The sequence below is a fragment of the Mytilus californianus genome, unplaced genomic scaffold (genome assembly GCF_021869535.1).
Source record: "Mytilus californianus isolate M0D057914Y unplaced genomic scaffold, xbMytCali1.0.p SCAF_7, whole genome shotgun sequence".
Taxonomy (NCBI): domain Eukaryota; kingdom Metazoa; phylum Mollusca; class Bivalvia; order Mytilida; family Mytilidae; genus Mytilus; species Mytilus californianus.
The window spans coordinates 12,448,298-12,472,102 of record NW_026262723.1 but is presented as its reverse complement, the minus strand read 5'-3'; the positions used below and the strand labels follow the sequence as shown (position 1 = coordinate 12,472,102).

The 23,805-nt window shown below is 31.3% G+C and overlaps 1 protein-coding gene across 3 annotated transcripts in view; it reads left to right on the top strand.

Annotated features, from left to right (window-relative positions):
* Positions 1-23,805, top strand: part of LOC127709014 (ankyrin repeat and fibronectin type-III domain-containing protein 1-like) — a 157,364-nt gene that overhangs the window by 36,338 nt on the left and 97,221 nt on the right. For all 3 annotated transcript variants that reach the window (XM_052214280.1, XM_052214282.1, XM_052214279.1), the window contains exon 3: positions 8,948-9,079. In XM_052214280.1, coding sequence (XP_052070240.1) covers positions 8,948-9,079 — 132 coding nt within the window. The remainder of the gene's footprint in view (positions 1-8,947; positions 9,080-23,805) is intronic.

Here is a 23,805-nt window from a genome sequence, read left to right as displayed (position 1 = left end):
TTTGTTTAAATCCAAGTATGATTTCTAAATAATTATATTACATGTATGTTTCATTATAATACATTATTTTGATTGGCTAACAGCAATCTCGCTTCATTTTGAAATTAAACCTTCATTTGAAAATGAAATGTAACGTTCATGATGACATGAGCTTCCACAATAAAGTGCACAGGTAAAAAAAGAAAAACTTGAAAGGAATCGAGATTCATGTTCCTAGCCAAGAAATGTAATTGTGAGTATAGAATGCTTCTTTTGGTAATTTTATAGGGTTGTAAAAGCTTTGACCGTGTGCACATTTTTAGAATGAAGCGCTTCCGCGCTTCATACAAAATGTACTTCGGTCAACGCTTTTACACCCCAATAAATTTACAAAAAGAAGCATTCAATTCTTAAATAATTTCAAAAAGAGTGTTTATATATGAAATATTTAGCAAAAAATTGTATGTGATGAATACTTATGTCCATGCACTGTAGATAAATATCAATAATAAACAAACAAACAATTCAACAGTATTCAAGTTTTGATAAGGATCAAAATTACAGAAATTATTTATGCTTCATTTTCCTATTCAATCAAGAATCATTGCATTTTGACTGAATGGTGGAAAGGCCTATTAATATACATTACAGTGATGTGGGGTACAGGTCAATATGACAGCAAACCAGCAACAAAATAAAACCAGAAAATACCATCTCAAGGTCAACATATGCCTTGAACAACCATAAACAAAAGTCTGTACCATTTTTCATTTAAGCTGAGTCAGTTTCATTAATATAATTGCCAGAAAACCATCTTTTAGCAGCATCTAGAACTGTATATTAATTACATATAGATGTATAACTTGCAGAATCCAGATCTTTTTAATAGCATATATTATTTTGCAGTTCTTTGAATGATGAATATTTACAGCATTGAAAACAGATTGATAACATAGTGTAACTGATAGCTAGAAAAATATATGTTATAGATCATTGTCTCTTGACCTATATGTAACTACAGATTTTCCACCTGGTCATAACATATCTTTTTTATTAAATTTATCAATGTCTTGTTCACCGAATGTATAATAGGAGACAACTCTAATTGATCTAGGTCACAAGTTCCAGTTATTGTGTAAAAGTAAAGTTTGATTAAGATGTCAGTGGTTTTAAATTATGACTTGTAGTTTTTCGTTTGATATTATTAAATTTTCAGTTAGAATATTTGAGGTAAATGATATGAAGATGTTTAAAAGAACAAGCTAACCCAAATTCAGTCATACATCTATTATAGAATAACAGCTAATTTAAAGAAGAAATCTGAAAAAAATAGTAGTTTTGAAATAACTAGTGACAGAACTACACATTTATTTATGAATATTCTTAACTTGTTTGTTGGTCATGATTTGAATACTGAAATCTTAATTACTTATTCTTTTTATCATATTGACTTTTAATGTACATTTTCTTCGGAACTACAAATCCGAGCTTCCTGATATTTGATATATTAGCTTCATGGGAGTATACTACACTGTGTGGTATATTTCTCATCTCACATCATCTCATCAAGTTCCTGTTAACAGAATACTTTTTCTTTCACATAATGGCCATGTAAGAAGTTTCTGTCACATTTTCCCAGAAACTTCAAATAAATGCTTCCTGAAATTTGGAATCAACCTTCACATCATATAGCTTTACATTGTAATGCATTTTTTTCATCCATCACTTAATTATTAACTTCCTGTTTACCAAATATTTTTCGAAAAGGTATCATTAGTGAGCAATACTTTTTGATTTTTGCAAATTTAAAGTTAAAATATTGAAAATTATAAGCAGCCTAGCTATTTTAATTATTTGTCAGTTTTACTCATGAATACTTTGACGCCTGGTGAATAATCTTCAATAAATGAAGGATCGCTAGATTAACTTGAAGAAGAAGAACTTAAATAAAATAAATAAAGACAATTATAAGACTTACTCAGCTCTCTCATAATTTAACCTGAATCTGGCAATCTGTTAAAATATACTACTAACAGTACTACTACAATATTGACAAGTAGGAATTATATGTAACAAATTATACTTGGTACTTCTATTACTTGTATATTGGATTGGGAGAGCAGGTTCGTGAGTATATTGTACTGTTAGTGTTATGTCACAAATTTTAACTGTTAAAACAAAATTTGATAATTGTTTCAGTAAAATGTAATTATTTCAAGATAATTAAAAAAAGTCTTTCTATTCTTGTTGCAATCCTGAGATACGAGCAAATGCATTAGAATATCAAATGTTTTGTGATGTTTTGATATAAGACTGATACATGAATAAGACTTTTTATATATTTCTTAACAGTAAAAAGAAAAATGAACTGTTTTAACAAACAAATAATTAATTTGACTTCAGGCCAAATGCCAGGCAGTTTATGTACCCTTCAGTCACCTCTCAAAATCTATTTACAAAACTGCTCCACTTCGCTCCATATACTTTTAAAGAGTTGATTGTCTGGTCCAAAAATTTCTGTCATGAATTATTTGTTGATAAAATGTTATGTTCAATGGGAGACAACTCATGTAATCTTCCTCACATTTTATTGACATTGAACCATGATAACCAGATATAATTTGTAAATATTAGATATACACCAAGATATTATTGTCAATGCAGAATGATATGGAATAATAAGGAGAGGGTCTTTCATCGATTTGATTATATGTTATTGAAAAGCATGATAACCAGCAGGGTATCCAATTTCATTTAACAACATCTTGGTGTAAGTATGAATAAATGGAGATGTGGAATATATGTCAATGAGACAGTAACCCAACAACAGAAAAAAAACAAACAAAAGACTGAGGGCAATATTATATAGTTTTCAACAAACAACATATAAAATATACCAAGCTCTAGATTGTTCTGAGTCTATATAAGTTCTGAATATCATATTATTTTACAAAAACTAATAAAGTCGGGGTGGGGTAATACATTGCATATGACTAAGATCTGTTGTCAGTAGATTGTTAAAAGGTTACTTTGAATATGCCAGATATTTATAATAACAGATATGTTTTATGTACATGTATTACCCTGAATTTGAAGTTTATGACATTATTGCAATTAAAGAATTAAACTTATCATGTTATGGCTCATTAAAAATCAGTCTTTGACAGAAAAAAAAAGAAAATGAGTTGAGACCTAGAAGGTAATAATTTCAAGATAGAAAACTATTCAGTAGACTGACATTGTATGATAGAAAACTATTCAGTAGACTGACATTGTATGATAGAAAACTATTCAGTAGACTGACATTGTATGGTAGAAAACTATTCAGTAGACTGACATTGTATGATAGAAAACTATTCAGTAGACTGACATTGTATGGTTAGAAAACTATTCAGTAGACTGACATTGTATGGTAGAAAACTATTCAGTAGACTGACATTGTATGGTAGAAAACTATTCAGTAGACTGACATTGTATGGTTAGAAAACTATTCAGTACACTGACATTGTATGGTTAGAAAACTATTCAGTAGACTGACATTGTATGGTAGAAAACTATTCAGTAGACTGACATTGTATGGTAGAAAACTATTCAGTAGACTGACATTGTATGGTAGAAAACTATTCAGTAGACTGACATTGTATGGTTAGAAAACTATTCAGTAGACTGACATTGTATGGTAGAAAACTATTCAGTAGACTGACATTGTATGGTAGAAAACTTTTCAGTAGACTGACATTGTATGGTAGAAAACTATTCAGTAGACTGACATTGTATGGTTAGAAAACTATTCAGTAGACTGACATTGTATGGTAGAAAACTATTCAGTAGACTGACATTGTATGGTTAGAAAACTATTCAGTAGACTGACATTGTATGGTAGAAAACTATTCAGTAGACTGACATTGTATGGTTAGAAAACTATTCAGTAGACTGACATTGTATGGTAGAAAACTATTCAGTAGACTGACATTGTATGGTAGAAAACTATTCAGTAGTCTGACATTGTATGGTAGAAAACTATTCAGTAGACTGACATTGTATGGAAGAAAACTATTCAGTAGACTGAAATTGTATGGTAGAAAACTATTCAGTAGACTGACATTGTATGGTTAGAAAACTATTCAGTAGACTGACATTGTATGGTTAGAAAACTATTCAGTAGACTGACATTTTATGGTAGAAAACTATTCAGTAGACTGACATTGTATGGTAGAAAACTATTCAGTAGACTGACATTGTATGGTTAGAAAACTATTCAGTAGACTGACATTGTATGGTTAGAAAACTATTCAGTAGACTGACATTGTATGGTTTGAAAGGATAAGTACAGAAACTAAGGCCTGTAAAACTAATTATTGTAAATTCAGAAATTATTGAGTGCATTTATTAGTGCGATTTTTCAAAAATGGACAAGAATGTGAGTTTAATTTATGCGATTTCAGAAAAATCTACATACAAATCTATATTTTAGTTATCAAAATGCGAGTTCTTATTAATGAGATACTCACCTAGTCGCATTAATCGCATTAATAAAAACCTCGCATTTATTTCTGAATTTACAGTACCCAGTTTTCATTCTAGTTTAATTCAAAAGATAAATGTATTTGATCAGGAATTCCATGCATTTCCATCTCTAAGAAATCTTAGTGTTTTAAGATTCCCAGGCACAAAGGGTTGTCCTGTTACCTTTTATCTTGTCACTTGGCTTTCATTGATAATTTTTGAAAACCACTTTGACAATTTGAACAATAACTTCATCTAGATTATCCTTAGGAGGTCTTCTTTGAAGTTTGTGATATTGGTGCATGTCTACTAAACAACATGGTCATTCATACATAGAACATAGATATAACATACAAAATTGTTAGTATTTTTATACGACCGCAAATTCATATATTGGTATCATGTCGTCGTCGTCAGAAGACAGTTGGTTTCCAGACAATAACTTTAGTATAATTAAACAGAAATCTGTGAAATTTAAACACAAGGTTTATAACCACAAAAGGAAGGTTGGGATTGATTTTGGGGGTTATGGTCCTAACAGTCAAGGAATTAGGGGCCAAAAAGGGGCCCAAATAAGCATTTTTCTAGTTTCCAGACAATAACTTGTGGAACGGTGTATGGATCTCTCTGAAATTATACCACAAGTTTCCATACCACAAAGGGATGGTTAGGATTGGCTTTGGGGGGTTATGGCTCAAACCGTTTTAGGGGCAAAAAAGGGGGAAAAACAAGGGTTTCCTGGTTAACGGACAATTACTTAAGACAATTTAAAAGCAGTGTAAGGGAGGTAATCAAACACAACCTTTTGATTACCTCCTTTACACTGCTTTTAAATTATGTATAAAGAAATGTTGTATTGTCTTGAGATGATTAGCTGTCAATTTATTTTTAGAAGTTACTATTAAGGAATATTAATTTTAGCCATGATTATGTACGTCATTTTCTATTTTAAGACTTTTATGATGTATTTATATGGGTAATTATGGACGCAAACTCCATTGAAAATTTGAATTGAGATTCTGACCATATCTTGAAGGAAAGAAGTCCTTTTTGGGGTAAAAGGGGGGGAGTGAAAACAAATTGGGGGAGGGGGGGGGGGGGGTATCAATTTTTTTCTCATTTCAGATTTCAGAAATTAAAAAGAAAAATTCTCCAAATATTATTTTGTTTGCAAAAAAAAAAGGGGGGGGGGGGGTGTCAATACACAACAGCATAGTGTATTGCACAAAAGCAAAAAAAGGGGGAGGTATATTTTTTATTTTTGTGGGGGAGGGGAGGGGTTCAATACACAACAGCATAGTGTATTGCACAAAAGCAAAAAAAAAAAAGGGGAGGTAAATTTTTTTTTTGTGCGGGGGGGGGGGGGGGGGGGGGGGGGGGGGGGGGGGGGTCAATTCGCAACAGCAAAGTGTATTAAACAAAAGCAAAAAAATTGAATATGAATTCAAATCATATAACCAATTCTAAGTTCTTTGACTACAGTTATTCTGTGTCAGAAACCTATTATGTGTCAAATATTTAATTACAATCCAAATTCAGACCTGTATCAAGAGTGAATATTGTGTCCATTTTTGCCCCAACTGTTCAGGGTTGGACCTCTGCAGTCGTATCCAGCTGCGCTCAGCGAAGCAATTTATTTACATATGAAAGAAATGTTTTTAGTGACAAATTTCTTTAAACAAAATCATTTGCCACTGACCAGAGTTCACGAAAATGGTCGGTCCTGTCGGTCAAAATGAGGCTCGGACCAGTATTTTGAAGGCTAGTGCCGGTCCTGATGACCGATGTAAAAACGGCCGTTGTAGTGCATATTTCAGCACTTTTTTTACATCGGTTATTAGATGTACCGCAACTGTTTCCAATAAGTGTTTACATCGGTTATCAGATGTACCCGCTGCCAATTTCCGGTACTGGATTACGGATTTATTATAAACAAACCAAAGCGGCGATCTACACGTGGCCTACTAAATTTGTTCATAGAGCCATCCCTGGCAAACAATCGGCTATTGAACCCTAAATGGAGCAAACAAATATTGTAACAGCCGAGAAAGTGATTCAGATGATGAAATGGATAGTGAAGATGACTTTAAATAAGAACAATCAGAAGACCTGAACTGGTCCTTCATTGTTAATTTGCCTGTGGGTGCGAAGAATAAAACTAATATTGATAAAGTAATTTTTCGATAAAATATATTATTAATTTTATTTCAGGATAAAATTGACAGATTTTGTAGGACTGGCTAAAATTTTGTAGGACTGACAAATAATCATGCTTTGTCGGTCCCATGACCGACGGGTCAAAGTAAGTTTTCGCGAACTCTGACTGACTACAAAAATTTCACGAACATCAAAATTGCCTCAAATGATGCTCATTGCAGATATTGAGGGGATTTTTATGAGATTAATAATTTGATGTAGATTCATTTTGACCTACATTATGGTAAAATAGTCGCCATCCTAGCAGACATTGAAACAAAACTCTGTATTTAATTGTTTTAAGATCATTAAAGTTTTGAAATTGTTGATTTTCTTTTGACTTAGTTACAGCCATAGGACAGAAAATGTTCTGCTCAGTTGTCAACTGTCCTTACTCATATGTACATGTATACCCGGTACATGTGAGTATGATGTTGTTTCAATTTCCATTCATTTGATTGACTAAATTATACTTCAGAAAATTTTAAACTCTTAGGCAAAGTTATTGAAATTGTCAATTATGGAATTATCTTAGATTTTTTCTCCACATAACAACTCAATTTTAACATAGATTTTTACACATTTCTAATACATGTACTAGAAAGCCCAAATCTGACTTAAAATTGCAAATAAATATGAATTATCTCCCTTGTTGGGAAGAATACTGGTATAAATGCTGGTTCCCTCAGTGCAGAGCAACAATGACAAGTAAAATAGAAAACAATGTGTTACCTTAATTTAAATACATATCCAGTTTTATAATCGAGTTTGAATCATCATTACGATTATTTTTTAAGACAAAAGACCATTAATAGTTTATATATTTTTATAAACCAAATATTATATTTATATTAACAGGGATTAAAAACTGCTAATCGTTGACTCTTCAGATTAAAGTAAATTTTTCACATCTTGTACCATTACTTGGGTTTGCTTAGATTGATTTACTGGAAACTGCATTATTGTTGGAATAAGTGAATATAAAACACTCTGATATGTCATTCCAGAGTAATTGGACTTTGACAGTCAGATAAACAAAAGGCATTTTTTTATTGTCATGCACTAACTCTAGTATGCTTGGATAACAGTTTTTTACAAACTCAACACTGTTGTTAGTATTCGTGACTGTACACACGGTTTTGATTTTGGAAATTGTTTGGTTTTGGGACTTTTCAGTCATATTTGACACAATATTTATATGGCTAAGGGTATATCCTCGTGCATGTTTTTTATACAGAGCAATATTATTTACTTCTGATTAAATACATTTTAAATATTCCATTTTATTTTTTCAACAATTTCGATCTGCACAATAAGGGTGTATCATGTGATCTTGGTACAACTGTTTATGAGTGCATAGTTTTCCATAATAAGCTATGAAGAACAATACTGGTACTTTATCAAACTTGATACTTTGAAGGTTATTCTCAGTGAAATAAATTTAAGCATCAAAAACCACATTGTTAATTAACCCACAAAAATGTTTCTATAGTATCTAATTAAAGTAGAATAATAAGTAGTAATTACCTCCCTTGGGAACTTGCATACTGTGATTTTTGTAATAAATCTAAAAGATTTTTCGTTTACTAAGAAAAATAAAATGTTATCCAGATTTCCTATTGGGATTTAGATTTAATTGCTTCATTACAAAGAACTTTATCTATTATGAACTTTATGGCTTTTTTGACAATTACATGGTTGTCAATCTGGCTTATGTCACACAAGTGTTCACAGGTCTTTCTGGTATTTCTTTAATTTCTCTTGGCAAAGTGCCAGTACCATCAGCTGTAGTATAAAAGTACATGTAGTTAAAAAAATATTATTGACTTTGTTTTGCATTAAGTGTTGTTGTAGCTACACAATGGGTGGCAACTGTACTTTTGTCTTCTCTAGCAACATCAATCATAATGTATGCCATGAATACTAATCCTGTTGTGATTGTAATGACATGAATTAATTCAATCAATTTAATTAAGCCTTCCTGTATATTTTAGAATGTATCAGAGAACTGTGTCTGTAATGTTTTGTATGCCCCCCGCCGCTAGATGAAGGGGGCATGAAGTGTTACCTTTGACCTTCAGTCCATCCATCTTTCCGTCCGTCCGTCCAATTTTTGTTGCAAAGCTTGAGCGGGGGCATTTGTGTCCTTAGACACATTCTTCTTTTATTTTTACTAAAGATGTATGTAAACAAGATCACAATGAATTAGAAGTATTGTTTTGATTAGTTTCATCTACCATGTGACCATGAACTCTTATTTTTTCAGTTACCCTGTAGATGACAATGAACCAGAACTGTATTGTTTTGAAGATTTTATACCCAGTGATGAGCCAGTTCAGTATTGTAACATAGAATCCATACACCCCAATGAAATGACCTGTCTGTCATGTATTAACAAGTAAGTCATGATATAGATTGTCCATACCAGATCATTTTGTGTCCCAGAAAAGGAATTAACCAGATCATTTTGTGTCCAAGAAAAGTTGAGGAATTACATAGGAATTTACCTCATGTTTCAAATACTAGAGTATACCTGAATTTACCCCACAGTTAAACAGTAGCACACACAACCATAAAGGCTATATTTAGGCAAGTCCTCCTTAATTAACTCTTAAGGTTATCCAGTAGAAGGATATTCTTGTATTTTATGTGAATCCATCAAAATATTCAAGAAGAAAGGAAGAAATTTAAATTGACATTAATATGATAAGTCTGTATATTGGCAAAAACAGTTATGTGTAAAAGTTCTGCTGATGCTGCACATACTTTTCTCTTTTTGTATGTGGATGGAAATCTTATTACAGTGTAAACTGAAGAAAAGTTTCTGGATAACATTGGAAAATTTGTATATAGATCTGATGTAAAGGACCTCTTGGTCATCTGAACTGTATTTTTATCATTAAATGTATTATTAACCCTGCCACATTTTGTTGCTGTATATCCTATTGTTTTTTGTTTATTGTTTTGTATATAAATCAGGCCCTTAGTTATCTGGTTTGAATTGTTTTATATTTGTAATTTTAGGGCCTTTTATAGCTTACTATGCAGTATGGGTTTTGCTCATTGTTAAAGGCCCTACAATGATCTATAGTGGTAACTTCTACTCCATTTGGTCTCGGGTTGGAGAGTTGTCTCATTGGCAATCATACCTCATCTGTTTGTTTTTGTTAGTCCCCTACCGAAGAAGTCAAGAAGTCGAAGGAGACTTTAGGTTTGCGCTCCATCTGTCTGTCTGTCTGTCTGTCTGTCTGTCTGTCTGTCTGTCCATCCGTCTGTCTGCAAATCAGTTTTCCACTCTTTTTTTCTTGGTGCTTGAATATATTGATTTGATATTTGGTGTATTGTTTTATCATGACAAGTTATAGATCAAGTTCCAATTTTGTTCCGGTCTGATGATTTTGTGCAGAGTTATGATCCTTGGACTAAGAAAATTCACTTAAATAATCAGTTTTTCACACTTTTTTTCGTCATACTTGAAGATATTGACTTGATGTTTGTTATATAGTTTACACCATGACAAGTTTTAGATTAAGTTAGCATTTTGTTCCAGTAAAATGAATTTTTAAGCGGTAGGGACTATGTATTGCCATGCAATACTCTCAGAATGCTTGTCTATATTATCTCTATGTTGATATAAATGACACTTTCTTGTACCAGGTCAGGAATATGGCAGTTGTTTTCCAGAGAATTGAGATCCAGTTGTAAGGTTAATGAGAGTCTTGTCTGAATCGGGAAAATTATTGAACTAAAAATATCTTTCAATACAGAGGGAAGTTAATATTTTAATGTGGTTTACAATGTTGTCACTAGGGGGAACAGACTTTTTATTATTCTCTTTGTTCTGAAAATAATCATTAGCACGTAAAATTGCAGTTATTTTCTATATAAACCTTCCATATGTACTACATAAAGAATTGTTATTAGAAATTGCAAAAAATATTCTATCCTGTAAAATAACTTTTTATTGCTTTTGAATTGACGATGATTTGAATTAGTAACAGGACTTCATTCATCAGGAGGAATAGATTTTCTGTAAAATGTCTGTTTTATATGACAGCACAAAGTTTGCAAATCAGTTTCATTCAGTTTTATCATTTACAATATTCATGCAGTAACTTCTGAAATCTTCCGCGTATTGCCAAAGAGGTCAGCCATAGGGTCAGTAGCGTGGGTGAAATCTACCAATATGACCAGGAAGCGTTTGATTAATTTATATAGCTTATTTACTTGGTTTAATAAGAAGATTCCATCAAACGATAGTGCTAAATAAAATTATTGATAAATTTAGGAAATAATGGGTAACTTTTATAGCATTTGATCCTAAAATACTTTTAAGCTGAAGATGTATTATAGACATAGCTTTCTTAAGGAAATGGATCTGTTGTATATATATTAATTAATAGTCTTTATGGTTCTATATTTGTTAGATAATGTTATTAGAGCCAAATCTCATTGAGTATATTAGTTTGTAACTAGCTTCACAATAAATTCTTTTAATGTTTGTTTTGTAAGCTGCTGTACTTTTGATAAAACTTTTAAGATGAGAAAGAAAAAAGTAAAAAAAAATGAAGTATCAATTTATTGAAGAATAAATTTATATCTTTTAATCATTAGATAATTGTATCTGCAACCTTATGTATAGATTTAGTCCATATATATTTTTAAATTCATCTATTTGAATTGACTTTATTTCTCAGAAAATTAAAACTACCAAGCCATTTGTTAATTTTACCACTTTAGTTTTCTTGTATAGCACAATTCTGTTTTGCAACATTTGTGTCGCAGTATGACCTACATAATAAAATATGTTGGACATAGAATAATTTATTAAATTCCATTTATTTCAAAAAGTATGATATTTATTATGTGAAACATTGAAACATATAAGACAAAAGTGCATTGACACATGACCATAAGTTGCATATATATAGCAAATTTTAATCTGGAAAATATCAAAACACAGCTGAAAAATATTAAAATGGCGTTTTTTTTTCATCTGAAAAATGAAAACAAAACAGCTTGGACTATGGTTCTAGCAGTACTTGATGTAATTGTAAAAGGGATGTTGAGTCTACATACCTGATCTTCCAATTGCTGCTGTTGCCCAGAAATTTCTTACGTCACAATGTCCTATGTCTCGTTTTTCCCCAATTAACTCCAGGTTAAACAGGGCAGTACATTAATAAAAACAAGGTATGCATGCTTGGAATAAGCTTAGTTCCAAAGTTTTCATGTTTAAATAACAAGAAAAGGTTTAGTCATACTATCAAGTGTTTGCACTTTATTTCTTAAGGTAAGTTATAATGCACAATATGTCGTTAAAGCATAATAAATAGGTTAAATATGAAAAAATCAACTAAGAAGAAAAAAATGAAAGTAACATCAAATTAAAAAAATAATCTTACTAACATCATGAAATTAAGAGGTAAGAAGAAATAGAGGTTTTCTTAACTTGATGTTGATTTCCAGTTAATTTAATACCTTGTTTAAAATGGAAATTGGAATCTTGTGTATTATTAAGACAGCAACATAACAATACTATAAACATTTAGAGTTTAGCATACAGTTTTTGTCATGTATGAATTATCCTTAAATTTGTTGTGCAAGTATGACGATCAATTCTGTGATAAAATGAAATATGATCATTTAAAAACAACTTGGCAGATGTGTCTTACTCGATCGATTTTCCCTATTTTAACTTCATATCATCTTTAACTTTATAACATATACAGTCATGGTCAATTGTTTAAAAAAATATAATATTCGAAATATCATTCCATTGTGTTCACTTTGTCGGGAGCTTATTCTTATTTGAGTTTAATTAAATATAGGTGTGTCTGGAATAAAGGGATTGTGTGATCATGAAAAATCAATGTTATCAAGATTGCCATGAAGAAAAGAGTATTTGTCTTTTTAAGAAAGCTTGTCATTAATATTCAATACAAGGTCCTTCATATCGTGTTTAATTATAACTACAAGACCTTTGAGTGGGGAGCGCCCATGTACCAATTTGTTGATAAATAGACTAACAATTTTCATTTAGGAAGGAAATCCTGTTTCCATTACTGAATGACAACATCGCTAGTTTCCAGGAATGAAATTAATGTGCGTGAAATTAACGACTACTTTGTATATATAGGTAAACATAACAACAGAAGCGAACAGATCACAAGGCTTTATAATTGAAGAGAAAATAGAAATTGTGATTATCGTTCGGCAGAAAAGGAATGGCTAGGTCTTATTTATTCGCTGAGGCCAGAAATGTGCTGTCATTTTGATTACAGCTTTTCTTAATTGGTTTACTGACAACTATTTGTATAAATATAAGTTTTCATGACAGCTAAAAGATTCGTTTTTATAACCATGATTTGAAAGGGATTGGGAATAAGTCGTTGTAATTACTAAAAAAGGTTCAAGCAATTTTGCTTGAAATAGCCAACACAGCGAAATCTAGATAGCTACCATCTGCAGGAATCCTGGATTTATCCCATTTCTTATGACATCAGTCTTAGGCAAAGTGGAACAAATTCTCTTCCATTGTTGAATATAAAACCAAGAATTGAATTGATCCCTTTTTCTTAAATTATAACACTACCTTGGAGCACAAAATTTCTTGATTATTATATTTAGAGGCCATTTTTCATAAAATAAAAAGACCAATTCTACTCATCACATTTAATTCACCATAGTCCAGCTATACATTTTCAGGTTAAAAAGTAGTTCTTTTTTTTAGAAAAATATTTACATGTATTTAGCTAACAGAATGAATGCAGATCAAATAAAAACTAAGGACCAACAAAAAAACATTGTGGAATGTATAGTTACATATGACTTTCCTACATGCCTATATAAGGTCAGGTCAAAGTTAAAAGTGGGATTATAATAATAAAAAACAGTCTTGTTGGGATGATAAATTTTGAAACATAAGGAGTCTAATATGAAGTTGAAGAACCCTGTTACACTTTCGATATATACATATATATATATATATATATATGTGCAAGCTTATTTTAAGTACCTGTGCTTAGTACACAAAGAACTGATGGCTAATCCAACCCAGTATTTAAAAATGCATATTGTAAAGTAGGATGTGTATTCAGAATTAGTGTTTGTCAAACTTGAGTACAAAACAAAATATTGATAAGTTGTTGAAAAGTTTCTGGGTGTGAAATATTTAATATAAACTAACAAAAATATTATCATGGGCCTGGGTGGCAGAATGGTCTAAGTCAGAGTTCTGATGTGTCAGTCTTTTGCAATTTTTGGTGGTCAAAACCTTCGGACCACCACTTTTCGAGAACTCTGCTAAGTAGTAGTCCAGGTGAATTTTTATTGTACATATTGGAATAAAATTTTATCAAGAGAAAAGTACTCCAACTACTGCATCACTAGGCGTTATGAGTTAAACCCCCTCGGGCTCACATGGCAGGTGCATTGGACTCCAATCTTAATCGACTAGGATTGTCAGTTTTCCTTCTGAAGGTTGGTGATTTTCTCCAGGAACTCCAGCTTCCACCACAAATAAAAAGTGACTGCCATGAAATAGACCTTAGTGCTGAAAGTGCTCTTAAACACCGATCAATCAATCAAAAATATCATCTATGCCTGAAGTTAACTTATGTAGCTTTGTCTTCCATTTATTTGAAAGGACAAAGTACTGGAAGAAAGTGGACTCCTTAACTGTATTGTTCACAACGCATCTACATAATTAAAATGATGCTGAAGTTACAAGTTTTTCTACTTTGGATTCATTTATTTTCATGGATAGAAGAAAAATTATATTTTTGGGGGATACTTGATTTCATGGTTTTACAAAAGGGTGCATACAAGCCTTTAGGAAATTTATACTTTGTTAAACATTTGAATGTTTGCCTTCACCAACGAAATCCATGAAAATTGACCCAACAGATAATAATGAATCTACAGTATTTGTATGGTTATTTTGTTTGTTGATTATTATTTGTAATCAACATTTCAGGATACAAATGTGCGTTTGAAATAAATAAAATATATTAAGTTGAAAAAGAAAATTAAATGAAGATATTGTTAAGAGTATTTAGACATAAAAATAACATAAAGAGGCAATGGCTTTAAAAATTTGACCCAATCTTAAGAAACAAAATGTATTTGTTATCTGATCATCAAAATATCTAAATAAAAAATGTTGACACTTGCTTTAATAGAACAATAAGAGGAGTTTTGGTTGTAAATAATATAAGAACTGGCAGTCATTTTGATGTATATCTTGTGAGTTCCCTGAAAGCTTCCCTGTTAGAGATGACATTTACAGATGTCAGGAGAGCAGACTAATTGAGAAGTACAGTTACAGTATAATTAATGAAGTTGTACAATCACCAGCTGTGATGTATGGTAATACTGATAGATGTTCTGTTAAATTCTATATCCTATTGTCTATATTGACTCAGTCCTAAATTAAGGTGGATCAGAAGTAAATATAGTAGCATCGCTGTCTAAAATAGAAATACAGACCGAGGAATGATGCTAATTTCATGGTGTTTATTCTTATCTGTTTTTTTTTAGAAGTGCATTTCTAAGTGTAATGTCTAATATTTCGTTATCACTGTTGCAATCAAATTTCATACGTGACAACTCCACATTGCAAGACTGCAGGAAGAAACAGGAAATTGCACTGTTCGTTCATTGTAGTATATGGTTATAAATTCTTCCATTCTGAAAAAGAAAATTATTAAAGGGTCATAGAAACTAAACATTCTCTGGTTTTAATTTGCTGCGTCATAACATAATGTAAAACAAAAAGCTAATGATGTCAGAATTTATTGGTGATGAACATGCAAAATGTAAAAAAAAACAATAATAAATATATAGATTTTATCTTATTTTAAAGTCCGCACTTTATATGATATAAATATTGTATGCATGGTTGTACCATAATTATTGAAAAATATATTTTTAATAATGTTCATTGCATGTCAGTTTTACTAAAACAATTTAAAAAGAATTTCATTTGTTTTTTGTCATAATGATGTTAAAGATTGATCTTCAAAATTAAAGTGTAAAATCTTTAAAATATGTTGCTTACACATGATATGTGGGGGATTATAATAGATGCTAAACTAAATGAAGCATGCCTTAGGCTTTTGAGTTATATCAATATATCAAGTATTTATATGAAAACAGAATGTGAGAAAGAAGTACTATAAAACTGCAGTCAGGGGCCAATAATTCAGTTGTTGTTGTTGTTGGTTGCTGTCTGTCATGTTTCTTTTTCATTTATTGTTTTGCTAAAAAATCAGGCCTTTGGTTTATCATTTGAATATTTTGTCATGTCTGCATGGCCTTTGGGTCTTAAACAGTGGTGTAACAGCACAAATTAAGAACAAACTAAAAATCAACGGGGGGGGTCTCAACATTGGATTTTGGGTACAGTTGTGCAGCTGGGATTTAAAAAACACCCCCCATTCATATATTGAATAATTGTGAAATCCCGACCTATACATATATTTCACAGCGAAATCATAACCCATTCATATATTTATCAGCTCAAATAGTACCTAAATATATCACAATTGGTCAATTACTATACCTGTTGATATATTTCCTCGGTAAAATTGCACCCCATTGATATATCTGACGTATCAAAAAAGGGACCCATTCCAGCTGCACATATGTATATACCTTCATATAGGAAGAGACCCCCCACCCCTGTGTAAAAATCAGTTGCAAATAGTTGGATTCCTAACCACAAAATAACATCTACTGTAAATTCAGAAATTATTGCGTGCATTTATTGTTGCGATTTTTCAAGAATGGACAAAAATGTGAGTTTATTTATTGCGATTTCTAAAAAATCTACATACAGCTGGTCTATGTTTCACATCAGAATACAAGTTCTTATTATTGCTATACTCACTTAGTCACATTATTGTCATTAATAAAAACCTGGCAATAATTTCTGAATTTACAGTAACTTAAAAGACAAAGATCAAAGTACCCATTTAAGAGTTACTGAAAGCGTAGTTCAAAGCCAATATCAAATAATAAATAAATCATGTTCTCCCAGACTAAAGTACCAAACAGTACACAGCCTACAGATTCAATTAGAGTCGTCATAAACAGTCTGAGAAAAGCATGATCTTGTGCAATGCCAAAATATAAATTCATTATATCAACAGGAAGTAGGACCATAAGTTTTCATCAATGTAAAACACTATATATATATATAGTTTGATTTGATCAAAAACAAAACTCAATGTTTAATAGTACAATGTACTAATAAAAATATTAATCCACTACAGCGTTAAAATTATATGCTTTAAGAATAAGTTTATTCAAAGGATGAATAAGTTAACATTGGATAGTATTTAACTTAACATGCTTTATAAACAACTTTTCTATAAAAGTTAGGGTGTGATATCCCTTTTTTTTAATTAAAATTCTATAGGTACTGAGTCAATTTTCATAACCAAATTTTGTATCTCATAATGAAAGAATTTAGTTTAAATTTATTTAGGTAATGAAATCCTGAATTAATAAGTAAATACCAGTATTATATAGAAACAAGGAGATGTGGTATGATAGCCAATGAGACAATGTAAGCAATTATGTTTGTTGACACAGGCATAGTTAACGAAAATACACACACTGTCAGAAGGACGAAAGGAACATCACAGTCCAAATAAGGGAAATTAACAATAGGGAACAAATAACTGTCTCCTTTGTCATAAATTTCTGTTTGAGTTTTCTGTGTGAAACTGTGTTTAATATAGGATTAAAAGTTGAACATGAAAATTCAAACTTGAAGTAACAGCAAAAAATTTTACTAAAAAATAATTAGATTAATGAGATAATAACTCTTAGTAATTTTCCACATCAGGTCCAATTTAGAAGAAAAACGATTCTGAATATATTTGAATTTTAAAAATCTGAGATAGATTGGATTTTGTAAATAGGCAAATATTAAAACCACATAGCTGTTTAAGCCTTTTATGTATAATGACACTGATTTTCAGATTTATGGGTTGATTAGGATTGCCAAAAAAAAACTGAAACCATGAAAAAGTGTGCATGTGTTCATGAAGTAAATTAAAAAAAGAAACTTAAAAATTGAATCTTATTTTCTGTTGTAAAAGCTATTTAATTTTGAGTTATCACTAAAATATTAAAATTTGAAAGCTCACTTCACTTTTCTACGAAAGCTCATTCATTTTGTTAATTACTACATCAACATTTTAAAATAGTTTTTACTTTGTTGTAAACAACTTGAATTATTGTTTAATTAAAAATACATTTATTCTTTTGAATATGATTGACACAAATATGAAAACATGGAATTACCATTTAGAACACCCAAAACTTTGTCTATAGTTAAGTAAGATATGAGCAGGAGAGAAATAGGTTAATTAGTTGCTTTATTTCCCTTTCAACACATCAAACTTTTCAGTTTTAAAAACATCTTTGCTGTAATAACTTTGACCCTGACTTAACATTAATGTCATTATTTTTCACCCATGTTATAATATTTGATGGAAAATTATCAATTTTGCTTCCTATACAGTCATATGAATTGAAATATATATATTTTAATCATAAAAACCATGTTATAAGCCAATAAATAGATTATCAGATTCCCATTGTACAGATATTGTCAAAAATCAGCTGCTCAATAATTGAACAATAAAGCTTTTTTAGCTCAGCTTTCAACATCATAATTCACTGAAAAAGTTGATATTGTGACAGGTGATTTGAGTATCTCAGGTAATTTGTGCATATAAAATTTCTCACAGCAGTATTTTCCTCATTTCCTGTAAGTCCGATATCTGTTTAATACATTGGTATTAGATCCTGATATCTGCCTTCTTACAAGTTGAAAACAGATGATGTTTTCTTAAAAATGGTAACAAAATAAACTTTGCCAAATTATTGTAGAAACAAAATACACAAATATAATACAGTACAATAATCAAAGTTTAAAAGGTGAAATTTTCACTATTTAAATTTTTTTCTGCCCCTGCCGTAGCGGAGGGGCCATTAAGTTTTACCCTTGTCCGTACGTACGTCCCAAAGTTATTTTCCATTCTCTAACTTTAGTTTGCTTCAACCAAATGTTATAAAACTTATACACAATGCTTATTACCACAAAACACAGATCAAATTTGAATTTTGGTGGCTTCATCTTAACCGTTTTAGAGTTGTGCCCCTTTACAAATGGAAAAATTGCTGAATTTTCCGTTTCCGTTCTCTAACTTTAGTTTGCCTCAACCAAATGTTATGAAACTTATACACAATGCTTATTACCACAACACACAGATCAAATTTGATTATTGGGGGGTGTCACTTTAACCATTCTAGAGTTATGCCCCTTTACAAATGGAAAAATTGCTGAATTTTCCGTTTCCGTTCTCGGTAACTTAAGTTAGCCTCAACCAAATGTTATTAAAAAAATACACAATGCTTATTACCACAAAATACAGATCAAGTTTAAACTTTGGGGATGTCACTTTTATTGTTCTAGAGTTATGTCCCATTAAAAATAGAAAAATTGCTGAATTTTTCGTTTCCGTTCTTTAACTTAAGTTTGCCTCAACCAAATTTTATGAAACTTATACACAATAATTATTACCACAAAACTCAGATCAAATACAAATTTGGGTAGTGTCACTTTTACCGTTCTTCAGTTATATCCCTTTATAAGTTTATATGATATGCAAGGGGGGGGCATCATCTGTGTCCCATGGACACATTCCCCATTTATTTTTTATTCTAATATGACGTGCTTCTTTCGCTTTGTAAACAATACCGTGATAAAATTCTCGATATATCTATACTTAGCGCAGACTCAGAGATGTGCATATTGGTGGCTGTTACTATTTACCTCCCACGTAAATCCACATGTATCGTAACCTATGTGCAAACACTATGTCGATTTCGTTGTGTTCAAGTTGAAATTGAAAAAAGAAACTACAGAACCGTTATTCCTATTATAATGCATAACAAAAAAAATTAATTCACAAGAGCTTAAAAAATGTATAAAATTAAAATAAAATAAAATTCCACGAAATTTCATGAATAATCTTGGCGCATTAACGTCATGTCATAACATGACGTCATACAAATGAAAACTCTCAAGCTGATGGTTTTCCGTTACGTATACACCCTAATTTCGGATAATATTGCATTAAAATGGAGTTTTGAGGTAGGTGTTGTTTCATTTTCTATTCCATTGCATTATTTGAACATTTGTGGATTTTAGCAAGTCAACATGGCGGCTCACTCCTTAGTTACGACATGTCAACTCTGGATTTGACAGTAAATAGTAGTAGCCAACGAAAAAAAAATGTTTGGGTTAAGAATTATGAGAATTTAACACATTTTTTCTAGTGCTTATTTAAGAAATAATTCATGTAAGACTTAGATTTATTTGAAATTTGTAGCTTTTATCTTACAGGGGGTAAAATAGAACAGCCATACACACAGCAATCTTACCTTCACTTCAGTTTTAAAATAACCGTATTTGTCCTATTAGAATCGAAATAATTCATGGAAGCCATAGATTTGTTGGACATTTTCACATGGCCTATGCCGTGATATTCGTTAATTTTATCCCTCGCTAATGCTCAGGATAAAATTCGAATATCACAACCCAGGCCATGTGTAAATGTCCAACAAATCTATGGCTTCCATGAATTATTTCTAAAAAATAAACTGAATGTCTGAATGAGCATCCAGCATTTGATATTTTATTAAGGCTCTTTCAGCACATTCAGTAATGTTAGGCAATTGAACAAAAAATAATACTTTATAATAAAAAATAATTAGCATATAATCAATTACATTGTATAACAGGTTACAAATCAATCATATTTCTTTTAAATAAATTTGTTGTCACAATAATATTTTTTAAATTCTGAAATAATGAAAAATAAAAGTTGGATTGTATTGTGACCAGGGCTTCCAAAATTATTTTTAGCCAGCCGGACATTTTATATATTATCCCGATTTTAATCCCTTAAGACTAAATAAACAAAAGGCAATTATGGTAATCAGTTGCCGAGTTGGACATCCCAATGATTGACATTAAAAACGATATTAAACTTCCTTTGATTCAAATTCGAAGTTCTGACGTAAATTGTTAAATTGGCAGTGCATCATTCGAAGTGTGCAAGATCAGCGTACTTATATCTGCCTTAGACTTATTTTGGCAAAATAACGTTGTCAAAAACTTTACTTTCGTTTTTAAACCGGATGTTATCTTGACAATGGTAAAACATGGACCAGAGAAGGATACGTAAATTCCGTGTACGTTTGCAAAGCATGAACGAGTGTAAGTAGCTCTTTCTACGTTATTTCTTCAAGAAAATATTTGAAATAAACGTGAGATAAAGGCATCAATGACAATTTAAGTATTTTTTGAAGAAATTAGGCTGCATAATTAAATTTCACACCTGCGCACATGCGCACACGTGTACTAGTTCAAACATGTCTCTGGTTCAAACAACGTGGTTATGACGATTTTTCATTTTCACCTTTTTAATTTTTTCATCAAATCATATTTGTAAACGTATTTCTGATAATTAAAATCTTTTTGACTAAATTAATTAGATGCAAACCGCTGAAATGTAAGAAAATTACTTTGAATAGACCGATCAATGTCCGGTTCAAAATAGTTTACCTGTCACCTGAACAGGTAAATTTCAGCTGTTCGACAACTAATTAGCCTTGATTAAAATGAGAAGGTATTAAAGTAGGGGTTGTTTTGATAGTACTTAATGATCATGTCAATTTTATGACCGGAAATGTGTGGCTGTTAAAGGCAAAAGGTTGGGTCATAAAGATCGCGAATTATGTTAAAATGACCGTCTCCTAAGAAAGCCTTGAAAACTAAAAGGTAGATGTCCGTTTCATGCTTTGCCCAGCCGGACTTTTACCGGACATTATACAAATGTCCGGAATATATGACCGTTTTGGAAGCCTTGATTGTGACGTATTTTTATTTCTCTAATTCTTACTTGATTTATCTCTTTCCTGAACTGTTGATTATTTTTATTTAATCAACGTGTGGTACGTTTAATCTCAGTTCTTCATTGGTCAAAATTCCATTATGACTTCAAATTTTCTTGCTTTCCTCTGAAATTCCTATTGTGACGTCATGAAAAAAGGCGACCATGCCTGATGACGTCACATAGAAAGAGCACATCTTTTTGCAGGTCGTACGAAAAGAAGGATTAAGATTGTCTGAATATCATCTAAAAATCATTAGAGAAACAGATTCCACCACCAAATCTCGTGCAATAAGATATTTATCCCTCTCGACAGTTAAATTTTAAATATTTAAAATGCTCAGCAAGACTCACGTCTTAAATTTGAAAATTTAACTCTCGAGTGGATAAATATCGTAACACACTCGATGCAGTGGTAGAATCTATATTTATACCAATAGCATGAGATTATACTTTAGACTGGGTTCCCATCCTACCTCAAAAAAGACGGGAATATTGTTTCATTTGTTTCATGCAGTCCTGGAAATAAAAAAAAATCGTAAAAATCGTAGAAAACATTTTGAATTTATACTAGTCTCTAGTATATTTTACTGTCGAACTTCCCTTTGGCAAAGCAGTAACTGATTAAGAATTACTAGTACTTTGAACTGTTGGTATGGTGTGTTTGCCTGCGTATGATGAAAGCCTTCAAGTTACTGACTTATGATGACTTAGGTGTTAGTAACCTACCATGAAAGCCTTCGAGTTTCTGACTATGACTTGGGTGTTAGTAACCTACGATGAAAGCCTTCAAGTTACTGACTATGACTTGGGTGTTAGTAAATAACCTACGATGAAAGCCTTCAAGTTACTGACTATGACTTAGGTTTTAGTAACCTACCATGAAAGCCTTCGAGTTTCTGACTATGACTTGGGTGTTAGTAACCTATGATGAAAGCCTTCAAGTTACTGACTATGACTTAGGTGTTAGTAACCTACCATGAAAGCCTTCAAGTTACTGACTATGACTTGGGTGTTAGTAACCTATGATGAAAGCCTTCAAGTTACTGACTATGACTTAGGTGTTAGTAACCTACCATGAAAGCCTTCAAGTTACTGACTATGACTTGGGTGTTAGTAAAGAAGGTGATTGGTTTGTTTATTGTTCCCACCTTACAATGTCCTACAGTTAAAAGAAACTTTGGGTTTAATCATCTTGTTCTCTGATGCTATATATATCCTTCAAAATTGATGAATGCCCTGGAGTTATTAGTTGCAGAAAGAGTGGGAAACTTTGTTTAAAGATGATTAAAAAAATGACTGAAAAAAAAAAGAAAGTAAAAGTTCAAACTAATTACTTCTTCGATTATTAACATTGTCTAAATTTCAAATTCAGTTAATTGATCATAAAAAAATCATGTTAACCACACACTCAGTTTGAAACATAATTAGTCTGTTCCACATTATCTGATATATTTCCACCTTTTTTTTCTTTGAATTAGAACGAATGATCAGCACAACAATATCTACAAATAAATCAATTGACGGAAATGTCAGACGACTCCTCATTAGAGTAATTGCCCTTTATTGATGATTTTTACCAATTTTTGTGCTTTTGCCTTATAAGTGTATCTTTAAAATTATAATAGATACTTTAAATGGCAGAAATGATCAGCAAGACAAGATCTACAAATAAGTCTATGGTGGAAATCTTCAGTCGACTTTTTATTGGAGTTATTGCTCTTTAATGGTGACTTATACTAATTTTTAGTGTTTTTGTCTATTACCTTGAAAACTATAATAGATAGACACTTTGAATAGCAAAACTTTTCAGCAAGACAAGATCAACAAATAAGTCGTCATGGCTGAAATTGTCAATCAACTTGTTATTGGAGTTCTTGCTCTTCAATGTTGATTTTTATCCCACCAAAAAACCTATGAGGTTAAAATGTGGGGCATATTAGTCAGTTAGACAGCAACCCACATATGTCAAAGAAGACATCTGAAGGTCATTATTTTGTTCTTAGTCAGTAAGCATTTGGTATATGAATTACTGTTTTTGTTAATTACATTGTGCAATTCCATAGTGTAATAATCTGTAACTTAAAAAAAAACAATGTTCCCATGATGCAACACCCTCTCTGTATTTATCCATTTCTTAAAGGAC